Source organism: Akebia trifoliata, chromosome 9 (assembly GCF_017979445.1).
Source record: "Akebia trifoliata isolate Shusen 1 chromosome 9, ASM1797944v1, whole genome shotgun sequence".
NCBI lineage: Eukaryota > Viridiplantae > Streptophyta > Magnoliopsida > Ranunculales > Lardizabalaceae > Akebia > Akebia trifoliata.
This window is the reverse complement of record NC_141383.1, coordinates 5,450,817-5,466,430: the sequence shown is the minus strand read 5'-3', so window position 1 is coordinate 5,466,430 and position 15,614 is coordinate 5,450,817. Positions and strand designations below refer to the sequence as shown.

The following is a 15,614-nucleotide window of genomic DNA, read 5'->3' as shown; positions in this document are numbered from 1 at the left end:
ACCTTTGATTTTTTTAATGAATACAAGAGCTTTATTAGTTATTTTATCTTGTTTCCTTGTTAGGACCTTAGGCTAACTCTTCCCTCCATTGAAGAGTGGAGAAGCCTAAAACAAGCTTAAATTTTGTTGTAATTTAGTTTCCATTTCTCTTCTCTTGCTTTAATGTTCATAAGTTCACTTCAAGACTTGTCTAACTCCTATCAATTAAGGCTAAAGTGGACTCTTGCACCTTATATGCTAGAGTTGATGAATCATGTTTAGATTAGTTCAAGAAGTTTCATACATGTTTAAATATTTGGTGGTAGGAGATTCACACAATTGTGAGTGAAGGAGCCCAAAACTCCATTGTTGTTCAAGTTTTCATGCTATATCGTTCAATCCAATGAACTAACACCAAGCTCTTGGAGTTGACTTAAAAGAAGGATAGGACTTAGATTTAGCTTAACTATTTTCCCTAAGGGACGCTAATTATTAACGATATCTCTTTCTATAGTTTTTCTCTTTTATTTTTTTAGTTTCCAGCAACATTTAATTTTCACTTGGTGACTTTCAAAATACAAAAATAGTTTTAATGTTGGTTTGATTTTATTTTGTAACATTTGCATGATTATACCCCCTTTTTCTTGGGATTGATAATTTATTTGCTCATCAAGTCAAGATAATTTTCATAAGTATTAACTTTTGTGGGAAAAACAACGACAGTCTCACCAATGATCCATCTTAACAAGATTTGATTTTTTGTGTGCCAAGATATAAAAGTGTTGGTCCAATGGCAATTTGCACCACCAAACGATGCAACTTGGGATTCAGTAACGTTTTCCTAACTTCTACCCTTGAGGACAAGGGTGATTTCAAGCAGGGAAGAGTGTCATGCCTTGCTTGACAGCTGGATTGCTATTACAACACGTGGTACATGAGCTTTAGTCAACACAATAACAACAGATTTGATAAGATCTGTTAGTTTTTTGAATTTGAATTTTTTTTTGCATTTTATTTTAAAGATAGATTAGTTCCTAAATATTAGGATTCTAAACCATAATAAATAGCTAATAAATAAGCTACTCTGAGAACTACAGAGGCAGGAAGTTAGTCAGTTTGAATTCATTAGGGAATAGGAGATCGACCATCTCGAATTGGTCCTTGTTAAAATTCATTGTTTCTAAATAAAATTCTTATTTCCTTCTTAATTTCTCCATTTATTTTGTAAGGAAACTACGGGTCCGTTACAGGCTTTTAAGTAGCTTTCCAAGCTAGTTTTTGAACTTGAGGAGGAACTTTAATTTTCTTTCCATGTGTAAGGCTTCTACAATCACAAGCCTTGTGTTCTTGTTTCGAGTAAACAATGCACTATACCTTCATCTTGCTATCTAATGAACCTAAACTATATGAACATGAATGCAATATACTCCATGCCTGGGTTCTAAAGGGTCATAGAGGATCCTACTCACTCTTTTTTCTGATTCCCAATTTGACTTTCAATTTTTTGGCTAGGTTTACTAATGTACTAGGTGAGATACGGGCTTAAATTGATTTAGGCTTTAATGCAAGAAAATAAAATAGAGTAAGGGATGTAGAAGTGGGAAGGGGGATGCAAGTAAATAAAACAAAGAATTTAAAACATTATTCCGACCTTAGTCTTTTTCTTTTCCTTCTTCTTCATCTTGAATCTTCACGACTGGTCTTAAAAATGGTTGGAGATGGATGTTGGATAGAGTTTTAGGGTCTTGAAGACTCATAAGAAAAGAATTTGACATAATTTTGGGAAGGAAGAAAATTTGGTCTCAACTCTTGAGAGTCTCCAAGACCCCAAAACTCTGTCAAATTACTCAAACATAGTCCGAAACTCCATTTTGTTATTCACAACATAACCATAAAAACTATTGAAAGTCACAAGAAATTTGACATTAGGGCCTTGCTTGGTACGAAGCAAATCATTTACAAGATGCAAATGATTTCTTGGAATATAATTTAAGATGCTTGATTACATTTAATTATTATTATTATTATTATTTTTTGCATGAACCTCTTAAGCCCTTCACAAATTTTAGCAAATAGTTTGCAACCCAAAAAACGCATCAAATCATTTGTGGTGCAAATCCAAGCAGGATCTAGGTCTCTAATGATTCTCCCAACAATATACCACGATCTTTTCTTCCTTCATTGTCAAGTAGTCTTTCGGGATTATGCACCAAATTCACCTAAGAGAAAAAAAGAAGAAAAAGAATTAGAGGTTACCATTGCCACACCAACTTTTACTAACATCACACCAACTACGTGCAATTCTTAGGTGACATACATCTGAATTGGTGTGGCATTAGTAAAAGTTGGTGTGTCAATAACAGCTCTTTTTTTTATTAGCATCAAAACTCTTGCATTGGGCCATGGAGGAGTACAAAATCTACTCATAAGTATAGGTAATTTATCATAAAAGGCACAATTACTTCCAAATATACACCAGTAGAGTACTAAAACTGGGGAATTTGACGGCTTGAGTCAATTTAATGACTGTAGCGTCAATTCAGACAAGTAAATAAAATATATTAAAATTATAAAATTCATCATAAATCACGATCACGCATAGTTCCTGATCCCTAGTCTACTCTGTTAATAAGCCCATTTCAAGTGTACGAGTCACCTCAAAAATTAATTTAATCTATTTGACTCGGATGAGTTTTGAGATGACTCGCTGAATTTTGAAACTATACCATAATCAATACCATATGTAAATTCAATCAAAATTCTAGGTAACATCAGCATCGAATTGTCAATCACATCACATACCCATACCCTTTCAGATTCTTCACACGATGTTTAACCCAAGCCTCCGTCACAATCACCCTCTCTCTCTCTCTCTCTCTCTCTCTCTCTCTCTCTCACACACACACACACACACACACACTCATCTAATTTGCTAAAATGGGTCAAGAGAATGAGCAGCTCTGTCAACTCAAAATCCTGTAATATTTTCTTCAATGAAGCTCTTCATGGGTTGAATCAACATTGTCAAACTACAGTTTAAGGCAACCTTCTTCACATCCACATCACTACATACTCATACCCACATTTGCTCCTTTCATGTAAATTCAAATATAAAACTTCCATTAAAGCACAGCCCCCAGTTTCAATAACAACAAAGACAACTACCCATCAAAAACAAAAAAACAACTAGACCTAATCTACTTTCTTACATAGCATAGACATGGGTAGCTCCCCATCTTCAGTTCTTCAAAGAAACCCAAAATAGTGAGGAGTGCAGTTGCTATTCTTAGATGTAATCGGTAGTTCTCTCTCCTAACTCGTACACATATTTGCACCTTTAATGTAAATTCAATTATAATAATTCCATTTAAAATGCAGTCCAAATTTTCAATAATAATAATAAAATAAAAAAACAAACAAACTATACATAATAAAATACTAATAAGGAGTGCAGTTGCTGTTCTTTGATGTAATGGTTACTTACTCATACCCACATTTGCACCTTTAATATAAATTCAAATATAAAACTCCCATTAAATTAAAAACAGTCACAAATTTTTTTTTTATATATAAAAAAACGGTAAAGAAAACTAGACCTAAGTTACCCTTTTACATAACAAAGACATGGGTAGGTTTCCATCTTCAGTTCTTCAAAGATACTCAAAATACTGATAAGGGTTGCAGTTCCTGTTCTTAGATGTAAAGGGTAGTTCTCTCTACTTACCCATACCCACATTTGCACCTTTCATGTAAATTCAAATATAAATCTTCCACTAAATTAGAAACAGTCCCAATTTTTAATTAAAAAGAGAAAAAAAGAACTAGACCTAATATACCCTTTTACATAACAAAGATATGGGAAGGTTTCCATCTTTTGTTCTTCAAAGAAACTCAAAATACTGATAAGGAGTGCAATTGTTGTTCTTGGATGAAATTGGCAGCTCTTTCTCCTTCTCTTCAACATCCTCACTTCTAAGTGGGAAAAGCTGAAGAGTTTGAGATTCAGATTCTCTGATTGGATTTTGTGTGTTTGTGAGCATTGGGTTCATAGTTGTTCTTCCTATAGTTGTTGTTATTGCTGATGTTGTGGCGTTTATGTGCATCATTTGCCACGTGGCATGACTTTCAACCGACCTTCTTCTCTGTTGTAATTCCCTCTCCTCGAATTGAATCCATCCATCTGTTCTACTTTCTGCTATCACTGCTCTGCCTGCTCTTTGCATTGAAACAGCGTCCTGAAAATATAATAAAATACAAACAAAACTAAAACATATATTAAAAACACAATACCCAAAACCAAGCTTATTTCATACTACCAGTCCCGACAGAAAGGAAGAATTGCAGCTTTTAAACCCTTTTCGTTTCCCAACATATAAAGCTTTTGTTTCTCTCTCTCTCTCTCTCTCTCTCTCTCTCTCTCTCTCTCTTTGTGTCTCTCCCCCTTTTCTTGCTTTTCATCTAATCTATATATCTAACCTTTTTTTGAAAATTTGATTAGTATAATTATTATTGTTTAGAGAGAGAAATTTTTCGTTATATAGGTTAAAGAGTAAGAACAAGAGACCAAACACAAGGACAATATATAGAGACCTCTGAAAGTGTACTGGAGTTTGTAGGGAGTGCCCATCTCTTGGCTTGTTCAACTTGAAAATCTGTGGACAAAAAGAAAAACACTTTTCATCTCCAAAACCAAATAATAAGACAAGAAGAAAAATTAACCAAACATCTCTATTTTGTATGTTTGTGGTATTTTTCTTTTACCTAATTCTTTGTTCTCAAAATTTTCAATCTCACGTTGTTGTTGTTGCTGTTGCTGCTGCTGTTGTTGTTCTGTCGTGCTTTCCGCTTGACGACGCCGCTTCTGCCGCTCTCTTGCCTTGTGATTTTGAAACCAATAGAACACGTTCTTCCCTTCGATTTTACCGAATCGCCTAAGCTGTACTGTTATTTGTTGGATTTGATCGGCTGTTGGTGTTCGAGTCCCACGTCGATATAATTCTTCGAGGGTCTGTAATTGCTCAGGTGTAGGGTTCCATCTTGAACTCACCACAGTTTGTGCATTAAAATCTCTCTTACTTTGTTCAGACACCGTTGCTATAATAGATAAGGGCACAAAAATAACAAAAAAATAAATAAATAAATATAAAATCTAAATTAAATAAAAAATAGTGGAATAAATAAAAATTGGAAGGTTAAGATAAGAAGATTGGGGAAAAAGTAGTAATTACCAAGATGGTGGTTTAACATAAAAAGATCGCTAGTGTGAATAAGGTTCAAGCAAGGATGAGTGGCATTAGTAGTCGTGGTAATAGAAGATGATGATGAAGAAGAAGTAGTAGCCCGTGGGATAAGAGGACGAAGTTTTCGACCATTGAAGGGAGAATCAGAAATGTTAAGTCCGCCATTATCACTACAACCCATCATCCACATTTTAGCTCTCTAATTCTCTTTCTAAAAGGGAAATGGTTTGGATATGGGTGTGATTAACAAAGGAGATTTGAGTTTGTTGAGATTTGGGGGGGGGGGGGGGGGGGGGGTGCAACAAACAAGCAAGAGAGAGAGAGAGAGGTTTAATAATTTCTTCTATTTGTGGGATATGTTGAGTTGAATCAGAAGGGATTTGATTGAAGCCATGGGAATTGAGAGAGAGAGAGAGAGAGAGAGAGAGAGAGAGAGAGAGAGAGAGAGAGAGAGAGAGAGAGAGAGAGGTTTGCTTAAATAATTTCTTCTATTTTTGGGAGAATTGGGATATGCTTGACTTGAATTAGAAGGGATTTGAGTTGAAGCCAAGAGAGAGAGAGAGAGACTGGGAGAAGTGGGTTTTACATACTGAGTTGAATAGATGGAATCGGAGTTGAAGCCTTTGTAGATTGAATAAGAAATAGCTGAAGTAGGTCAGAAATGTTTAAAAAGAGTTTTAAAAATATAGAAAGAAAAACAGTTGGTGTAAATAGTACTAATGGTGCTAGATTGCAAGTTGTTGTAGTTCTTTCTTTTTTTCTCACACAAGGAAATGGGTACTATATACTGAGGTGAATATAGGGTATTTGAGCTACAGTGAAATAAGGCAGAGAGAGACAATGAGGAAGGCAGAGAGAGAGAGAGAGAGAGAGAGAAGTTGACTGGTTTAGAGAGAGAAAGAGAGGGAAAGAGAGGTGGGTGCAAAGGAGGAGACAGAGGTAATGGAAGCGTGGAATTCTGGGAGTTATCGGGAGACGCGAATAAAAGCGACATGACGATCATGAGGCCTATCATAAGCCTCATCACCTCTTACTCACATTTATTGTTTGCTCCCTGACTCGTGCCTTTCACACTTATTCTCAATCCGAACTGCCCCTTCCCTCTCCCCCTCCCCTCTCCCCTCTCTTGTCTACCTCTTTTTCTCATCTACGAAGACAATTCCTTATCTACCCTTCGATCCCTCTAATATATCTAAATGAGTCTTGTTTACGTGTGCCCTTAGGTCACACGTTAACGTGCAATAAATGCACTTTGAACATTTTATTTTGTATCAAGAATGCCCTTAAAAAAATTAACTTTTACTAAAATAGTCTCAGATTCTAATTTTCAAAGTGTATTTATTGCATTTTAATATACCCTAACGGCATACATTAACGAAATTCTATCTAAATTACGTGTCGTACCAATATTCTTCTCCACCTAACTCATAATTGCACATCAATTAGCCTTAAATCACTCTGACTTGCATGGAAACTTCTATATTTTCGTTAAAAATATTTTCTTTTAAAAACATTAAATGTTTTAGTTGTATGATTGCACATTTTTCATTAAATTTATTTTTCAAAATTGATCATTTTCCACCCTTATTGGGAAAATGTTTTCCCACTACAACTAACATGAAAATGATATTCCAATTTGTAAACAACTTTTCAGGTTATACATTCCTTGAAATACATGTTGTAATAATGTATTTTTTTAAGAAAAGATTGAAGATCTCTATATTTATTTTCTCAAATATACCATATTTTTTTCGATCTTCTTTTCAAGTAGACTATCTTTGTTGGAAAACCACTACGTCATATTGTGTTTTTGGCGACACTACCATTGCGCTAAAAACGACAGTTACCAACTGTCATTAATGGCGACAGTGTTTGACTGTCGTTTCCACGTCGTTTTTATGGAATCACTGACGGTAATAAGTAAAAGTTGGTGTGCCAGTAGCCACTCAAAACTACCCCTTTCTTCCCCAGAGAGAAAAACGAATATCTCTCCCTCTCTCTCTCCCCGATCTGGTTTGATTATCGAATTCCTTTGTGTTCATCTCTCCTTAAGTAAAGAAAATCGCGCTCTCTCTCGACTCGATCTGTTCAAGTTGGATCCAGAGCGCCAGGTTGGTTTGTTTTTTTTCCTCTCTTGAATTTTTCTAGGGTTTGAGCTCTCGATCTCACTCAATGATTTTGATTTTTTGATTTGTTATTTCTTCAGATCGAACTCTCGGTCTCTCTCTCTCTCTCTCTAATCTTCATCGACTTTGGTTCTAAGTTTTCGATCTGATATCGAAACTTTAATCAGGTTCGATAGTATAGTTTTGGTTTTATTTTTTGGTTTGATTTAAAGGTTGATGGATCTGTATGCAGATATTGGATACAAATCCCCAACTTTTTTTCCATCTGCAGCAGCAAAGGTTGATAGAATTGATTTGTAATGGAAAAGTAGAAGAAGCTTTGGAGGTTCCTCGGGAGGAGCTCGCACCAAGGGATGAAGAAAATGTAACTCTTGTCCCCTAATTTCCTTATTGTGTCTTTTTTTGGTTGCTACTTTGTAATTTTGAAAAACAACACCTCACAAGGTTTTCTTGTTCACACCAGATGATAAAAGGTTGAATTTATGATTTTCAATTGTTTTTCTTTGTAGAAAAGTAGTTTTTTATAATATTACTTGAACCTGAAAGGATTTGATGATAATGATAGTGATAATTATCTGTTAGGATCAAGCTGGCAATCATATTCTCTATTAAATTTACAACTGAATCATGATTAATATACTAAGGTTCAAACAAATTTATATGCCTCTGAGCAAAGCTTTCTAGAAGAGCTGGAGAGGAAAGTAGATACAAAGTGTTATAATTAGTAGACTATCAAGGGGTATATCCTCTATTTGAAAACATGAGTATCTCAAATATTCAACAAAAATGTAGAGCCTGTCCAAATCACCCAAGATTTAATTTGGTTTATGTTCTGTATTTTAATTATGTTTCTAGGCACTTTCATATAGAACTTGGTACCAAGGAAATGCTCAATATCGAAGAATACACAAGGTGAATTCTGTATCATCCTCTGATTTAGAACTGATTTTATCTCTTCCAAGAAAGATGGCAAGAAAGTTCACCAGTAGTGCCAAGGTGAATTCTGTATCATCCTCTGATTTAGAACACTTTTGGAAATTGCGACACTGATGAGGAGATTTGCAATTGGTGGATTAATATATGCTTTTTTGATTATCAACCTCTATATTTATTGGACACTTGCATGGAAATTTCAGGAACAAGCAGGGTCTTCTGTTGTGGAGGCTATGCTGTCCAGATCCCCACCAGTCTTCTATGGTGATCTTAGAAGTCACGAGATGGTAACCACTCATATATTACTAGATTTAGGGATTTTCTCTTTGATGAGTTAGAATTTGGAAGATTGCTGCTTTCCTATTCAGCTTAATTTATTATATTTTGCTTTTTTCTGTTGTAAGTTCCTTTACCATTCTCTTTTTTCATCACTTCTTGCAAAAAACGTCTTCAACATTTAGAGGATGGTCATGGTGCTTGTCTTCAGTCAGAAGTTCATGGACAGACAGGACACACCATCGATGAAGCCGATTTGGCTTTTTTGGATTCTCCTCATCAAGTTTATTTAGCGCAGGTTGATATATGGAAGTGCTTTTAAGTAGGTTGTTCATCCTGCTTTAATTCTTCAAAAATTTGCTCTCAGTTCTTACAAGGTTATAATTTATGTTTAAATAGAAGATTTTCTCTCAGTTCTTTCAATGAGGTTGAAACTTAAGGTGCAAATGTGCTCAAAGCAATATCTGTAATCTAACCAAGGTTTAAAATCTAGTCTAGAGGCAATGTTTTGGTCAGGAGGAAAACTGAGATTGTCTCTACCAAAATATTTGAGACAATCTGAAACATTCAACATCTCGGGATCAATTTTTGGTTTTGATCTCTGCCAAAATGGAATGTTCAATCGAAACATAGCAAAACTTTGAACCATGCACCTAATGTCTGTTGAGTTACAAAATATCAGGCTATGTGTATATTAGCAATTTTTCCTGTGATTTGATATTGCTTGGGATCAGAACCCTGTTTTAACTCTTAAACCTATGAGAAAAAGTGTGAAGGATCAAAGAAGTATGTCTAATGTACCTGCGAGATGTGAATATGTAAGACTAAACTCATTTGTTGAAGTAAAAAAATCCCAATGCATGTGATTTCTTTATCTGTTGAGATGTCCAAAACATTTTATTTTTTATGAATCTATGGGTTTTATTAAAATAAAACTAAAAAAAAGAAAAAAGGAAAAAGTTTCCTCTCAAGACTACATCAAGAAGAAAAAATAGATTAGTGTGACAAATTACTACCCATATATCAATTCCTCCCAGGTGTTCACAAAATGTTCTACCTTTACATCTCTGAAGTCGAAACTCCTTCCAAATAAGAGCCCAGTCTACTAGTAAACGGCCCATGGTCTGCCTTACCTTTTTATTTCTCTTCAGAAGTTCTCAGGTTACGTATGACAAATGGCATAGGTTAAAGTCTTCCACAGGATTTCCCCCCACAATCACCAAAGTGTAATATAATCCCATTTGAAACACCTTTGAAAACTTTTCTCATTTCTATGAATACTTCTAAAAATGAAAAATATGGATAATGATTTGTGGATGTCAGTCGAAATCTTTTACAAGTGCACATTGCACTATTTAGGCACTTGTCAACAATCTGCATACTTGTTATCTGGGATTCCTTTTTCAGATATTCCTGAGATCTCTTATTATGTTATATCAACATCAATAGTTATGATACATCATTCACATTATTGAGGACTTACTACTAGCTGATGCCACAATTTGGGAATGAAATTCAATTACTTGATAATAAATTTCTCATGCAGGTCCCAATTTCAAATATGGAGACTAAAGAGAGGTCTCAATTGGAATCTCTGAAAGAAAACATTCAAATGGTTTGCATAGTTCTTATTATTCTTTCATTCTGGTCATGTTTCATTTAGATTTTAACCCTCCACCAAACTTTTAAGGTTAAAACATATGTTGAATTATTCATGATAAGTTTCTATACTTTGGTCTTCAAAGAGAATTAAGTAACACTCAAGTAACTGTTGCTTTTACAAACATTATTGTTGCCTTGTTTTTAATTGTTATTTTGTTTTACCTTTGTTTGGTTCATGCAGCCAACAATTTTGGAGACAAAGGCGTTAGCATGTATCAATTTATGGATGAATAATGCTAGATCTAGATCTAGTACTCACTATGATCCACATCATAACCTTTTATGCATAGTTGCTGGATGCAAACACGGTATTTTACTTATTCTCTTTGAGACTAATAATCTGTGTTTCTCCATTTTAGTATAAGTTTATAAGGTTTATCATTCTTAAGTGCTTCTTGCCATTGTCCTTTCCTTGATAAACATCACATAAGTAGATAAATCCTGACTCTTTCATCTGGTGTGTCTCTTGTGGAAACAAGAGTTTGGCTTGGTTTTGCAAGAAAATAGATCAATTACTAGGAAGGCTTGAATTGCTTTCGCTAAAAGAATAGATTATGAGTGACCTTCAAAAATCATATGGCTCCTAGATTTCCTAAACGCCTTTCCGAGCCCTCAAAGTTACTGTGCAATCTAAATGTCAATGCCCGCAATGTTAATTATGCTACCCTAGCATAAAACTCCACTTAAAAGCACTTTTAAACTAACTAACAGCTTTTAGATTTTCTTAAAATCCTTCCCCAATTGTAAGGAAAATAAAAAAAAATCGGAGCTACTTATCAAAGAGAAAAAAAAAAAACAGAGCTAGCAATACTTTCATAGATGTTAAGCCTATTCATATTTGGCCATACTTTATGTCATTCTTGTCCGAATTTCAATCTTGGGCTTGTACTTACTAACTGTGCTTGATTGAGGTTCTTTCTGACGCAAAGCCTTCCAGTCTTCTTCTCAAAGATGGAATTTTTCATGAAGCCAAAAAGTTGAGCACTATTAATATCACTATTGTTCCATGCTTCTATCCTTCTAGTGAATTTTTATTATTTAGACCTTGGCCATTGAAATCCCTATAAGGTTTCCATTCGAAAGGAACCTATTTTGGATGAGCTTTACTGATTAGTCTCCTAAGATAGGTAAATGTAGCTAGTTCCTTGTCTGTTCTCATTAGTCATTATTATATATGGTAGGGGGCTCTTGGAAACCCCTTGTTACAAAAACAAAATGGTAGTTTAGGGTTATTTTTTACCAACAAATTATTGAGGTCATGCACTCACACATACATGCCTAATGGTTCTGCATTGAGTACATTAGATCTGGTATCTTAGTTTTTGGGCTTCCAAGTCTGAATTTTGCTGAACTTTATGTAAGAACGTTGTCTTTATTGATTAATATTTGGTGCATCTCAGTTGTTTTATGGCCCCCTTCTGCGAGTCCCCTGTTATACCCTATGCCTATATATGGCGAGGCTTCAAACCACAGGTATGCTACTTCTTTAACCATCTGGAAAATTGTAAAAGCTCATTTACTTATCTTTATTGTTGGTTTGTTGAACTTCTGTGAATAACTTTTAAAATTCCTATTATTAATGCTGTGTTCATATTCTTTATTTTGATTCTTCCCTTTTTATTATGGTAGTTCTGTAGATTTAGAAAATCCTGATTTTTCAATTCATTCAAGAGCAAAGCACTCAATGGAATACTCCCAAAAAGTGATTCTTCGTGCTGGTGATGCACTTTTCATCCCTGAAGGCTGGTAAGAAAATAGTTTCCTTGCAGTTCAACTTCTTTCGTGGCTGCAATTTTTTTATTTTTTATTTTTGGTGCCTATTATGTTGATCAGTTGGAGTGCCCATGCACCAGGGATCATCTTTAAATGTCTTAAAGGGTCACTTTTCACTTTTTATGTGATGTAACATATTATTTTAAACTGAAATCTTACTATGACTTGAGCACAATTTTCATCAAGTACAATTATTTTTTCTGTTTTAGTTCTATTCTGAGTTCCTTTTGTTAGAACTACAGATCCACTCGAGTTAAATGAACGTGATGACCAACCTCAAGGATTACGTCACAAGGATGAAGGACGGTTAGAATGATATTTACTATATCACTGGTGAAAGCAAGAGCTGTTGAGACCTCCCCATTCCTTGAGAAGCTCAAACTCTGTTAAAATAAGTAGTGTGCCATTTCAGAATTATTCTTTGTGATTTTTAGTTTGAACTGAATGTGGGTGTTGATTTGAAACAGGAGTGGGAGATCATTAATGATTTTTAGTTACATTTATGAAAGTTGAAGACGAGGGGTATTTGGGTCTTTTCATATTGTTAGTTGGGGTCTAGGACATCAATGTCAAACATAGGGGTATTTCCACTATTTAACAACAGGTGAAGGGGGGCAGGTGTAAAATATATATTTTTTATTTTAACATACCCTATAGCGACGGTCGCTGACCGTCGCTATATCGTTATGTTACTGTCGTTTTTTTTCGACTGTCTTGGACAGTCATTTTTAAAAAACCACTCCTTTTAAAACGACTCTTTTTGCGACTGTAGGGGCAGTCGTTTTTGGCGCATTATGACGTAGTGAACCCATGTGGTATCTACCAAAAGAACTCCAACGATCAAGTGAGAATAAAGACAATGTTGCAAATCATAACATGAGTAAAGAGAAAAAAAAAAGTGTTCATAATTCTTCATTTAGGATCCCATCCTCTTAATTGAGGAGGGGGTGCTATCGTATTTTACATGCAAGTGGATAGTTATAGATTTTTACTAAGTTCAAAATGTATTCACCCAGGGTAGAAGATTGAAATCCTCCTTCCCATAGCTTAATGTAGGATATTTTAGAAAGATCCCCTACGAAATAGGAGAAATTAAGGTTACCCCCACCCCCCGAAATGCAAAATGTGGTCTACCCCTCTAGACTTTTGTTTGCTCGGTTAAACCATTATCAATGCACGGTGTATAGTCTAAATACACAAACTACCCTTGTAGCATTTAAAATATCAAAATCCAATCGTTTTAGTTGAAAAAAAAAAATTCAATCAAATCTCAATTGTTGGGTTGAAATATTTCATACCATTGGATTACAAGAAAACCCAACTTCATCTTCTTTTAACTCAACTTCAATTTCTTGAAGTTGGGATTTTACCATATCTCACTAGTTAGTATTTGTTTTTGTTATTGTTGGAATGTTCTCAAGAGTATTAGAGTTCTATCCCTTAAACCCATTACATTGAAATGCTACCATTAACATCTTTGAATTTGATTTCGATTTTGGGATAGATTTTTGTTAAACAAGTTAAAGATCTTACGTTTCATGGAATTGATGGAGGTTTTTCTTTTAATCATTTTATCCTCAAGGAATAAGTTTCTATTAAAAAACCAAGAAAAAAATCTTGTTTATGTTTTGATTGTCGGGAGGCGAGGGGCAGAACTAACATATATACATATACATATATATATATATATATATATATATATATATATATATATTTATAGGAGAGGGTATTACTAATTTCATTTTCTTCATTGTTTCCTATTTTATCTCGATTTTTTGTTTTCTCTAATTTTTTTTGTTATAGTATTTTTCATGGGGAGATTCTAAGCATTGAGTCAAGGAATGCCTTTGGAATGAGATGAAAACGATAAGCTCAAGATGAACACATTGATATTAGATTGAAAAATATGGAATTGAGTTGAAAACGATGAGAAATGGTTGGAAAAAATGAGTTTAAGCTTCAAAAGAACAAAGTTTAGGTTTAGATTGGTGATAATTGGTTGAAATTGATTAGGGTTATCAAGGTTATTGTCTTTCGAATGATTAGATTGTACACATTTGAGTTCCTTTGATCGAAGGATATTTTCATACTTTCATTACATAAGGGTATTTTAAATATTTCACCATTTTTGTTAACTAATTATTATTTAAGTTAACGGTATGACTAGTTCAATGCAAGTTTAGGGAGCAGACCACATCTTGCATTTTTTCGGGGGGAGCACTAATATCTCTCACTTTGCAGGGAGGTTTACTAAATTATCCCTTAATATATGCCACATAAGCCATAATCCAAGAAAATTTTAAAAAGGAGATATTTTAGGCATTAATTCTTTGAATTGCGGCTTACATGACATGTTTTGAGATGTGGGAGTGGATTTCAATCCTCCACCCTAGGTGGATATGATCCAAACTCTTTTTGCCATTAAGCCTTGATTCATTACTACTCACTTACTATCATCTAGGTGGCAAATAACTAACCATTTAATACCATTACTTTATAAACATTCGTAACTACTATGTACTTTATTTTGCATCACTACTTAGCACAAAAGTGATCCATATGTTGCGCTAAGTTTAATTGCATCCATGATACAGCTGCAAAGAACTTGATCTTAATTATAAATGCTTAAGTTTTTATATTTTATCATGTATTTTTAGGGTACTTATCCAGTTTTCTTCTACATAACTCATGGTTTTAACATGAAAATCATGCATGTGCTCGTTTCTTTGCGTTACACATAACATTTGCTAAAACATTATATATTGCATGAATTATTATGTAAATGAGGGAGTTTAATTCGGTGCAGATTATTTTATAGGATTTGCAAGTCAATCCATCAAAATTGAGGACCCAACATACAAAATTGTGAGTCCCTCAACACTCAAGGCACCAAAACAAGTCAACACACACAAAATGAAGCAAATGAATATAGCTTCCACCATGTGTAGTTTGAAGCCACCATGGCACAGTTGGGTGATGTCATTTGGTCCACAATCTCTCCATACTTGCTTCCCATGTGATGATGATCGTAAAGACTGAGCTCACATGTGTGCCATTCGAGAATGTTCCATCGAAGGCTATAAATAGATCCCTTGGACACAATTGAGAGGGATGTCACTTGTAATTTCTTACGTAATTTGAGTAGGTTAGATTAGGTCTTTTTCTTCTTCCTTAATTCTCCATAATTTTCTACAAGGGAGAGAGAGAGAGAGAGAGAAGACGTGTATTCTACCTTTGTTAATCAATGAAGATCAAGTTTATATTCAATTTCTTTTTCTTATCTTCTTGATCTTACAAGGATAAGATGCTAATTCCCTCCATTAGAGAGATTGAGGGAGAATAACAAGATGATCTACGTACTTAAATTTTTTTTACTTCAATTTCATTTCAAATCAGTATTTAATGCTTTAATTGATTCTTCCTTTATGTTTGCTTAAGTTTCTTTACTAGTTATACTTAATCTAGATGGATTAATATTAGATAAGTTCAAGTTGATCCATGCTAAACCTAGATAATTAGTCATTCAAAGTAAGTATAATTTGACAAGGAGTCATACATGGGCCTGTCTAAAGTAAGTATAATTTGGGTTGGCTTTTCAATATAATTAGACTTTGAAAGTGGTTCA

The 15,614-nt window shown here is 34.3% G+C and overlaps 2 protein-coding genes across 2 annotated transcripts; one reads left to right on the top strand and one right to left on the bottom strand.

The window, feature by feature from the left end:
* Positions 1–3,503: 3,503 nt before the first annotated feature.
* LOC147394186 (WUSCHEL-related homeobox 1-like) lies at positions 3,504–6,331 on the bottom strand. The gene is made up of 4 exons (XM_086453071.1): positions 5,208–6,331; positions 4,741–5,073; positions 4,570–4,631; positions 3,504–4,214 (listed from the first exon to the last, which is right to left on the bottom strand). Exons 1-4 carry the CDS (start codon positions 5,407–5,409, stop codon positions 3,861–3,863), a joined length of 951 nt encoding a protein of 316 aa, XP_086309197.1. The 5' UTR covers positions 5,410–6,331; the 3' UTR covers positions 3,504–3,860.
* Positions 6,332–7,504: 1,173 nt separating this feature from the next.
* LOC147394185 (lysine-specific demethylase JMJ31-like) lies at positions 7,505–12,621 on the top strand. The gene is made up of 9 exons (XM_086454892.1): positions 7,505–7,512; positions 7,578–7,709; positions 8,201–8,341; positions 8,482–8,565; positions 10,101–10,169; positions 10,398–10,524; positions 11,617–11,689; positions 11,846–11,962; positions 12,232–12,621. Coding segments are annotated over exons 3-9 (501 nt in total). The 5' UTR covers positions 7,505–7,512; positions 7,578–7,709; positions 8,201–8,311; the 3' UTR covers positions 12,233–12,621.
* The last annotated feature ends 2,993 nt before the right edge of the window (positions 12,622–15,614 follow it).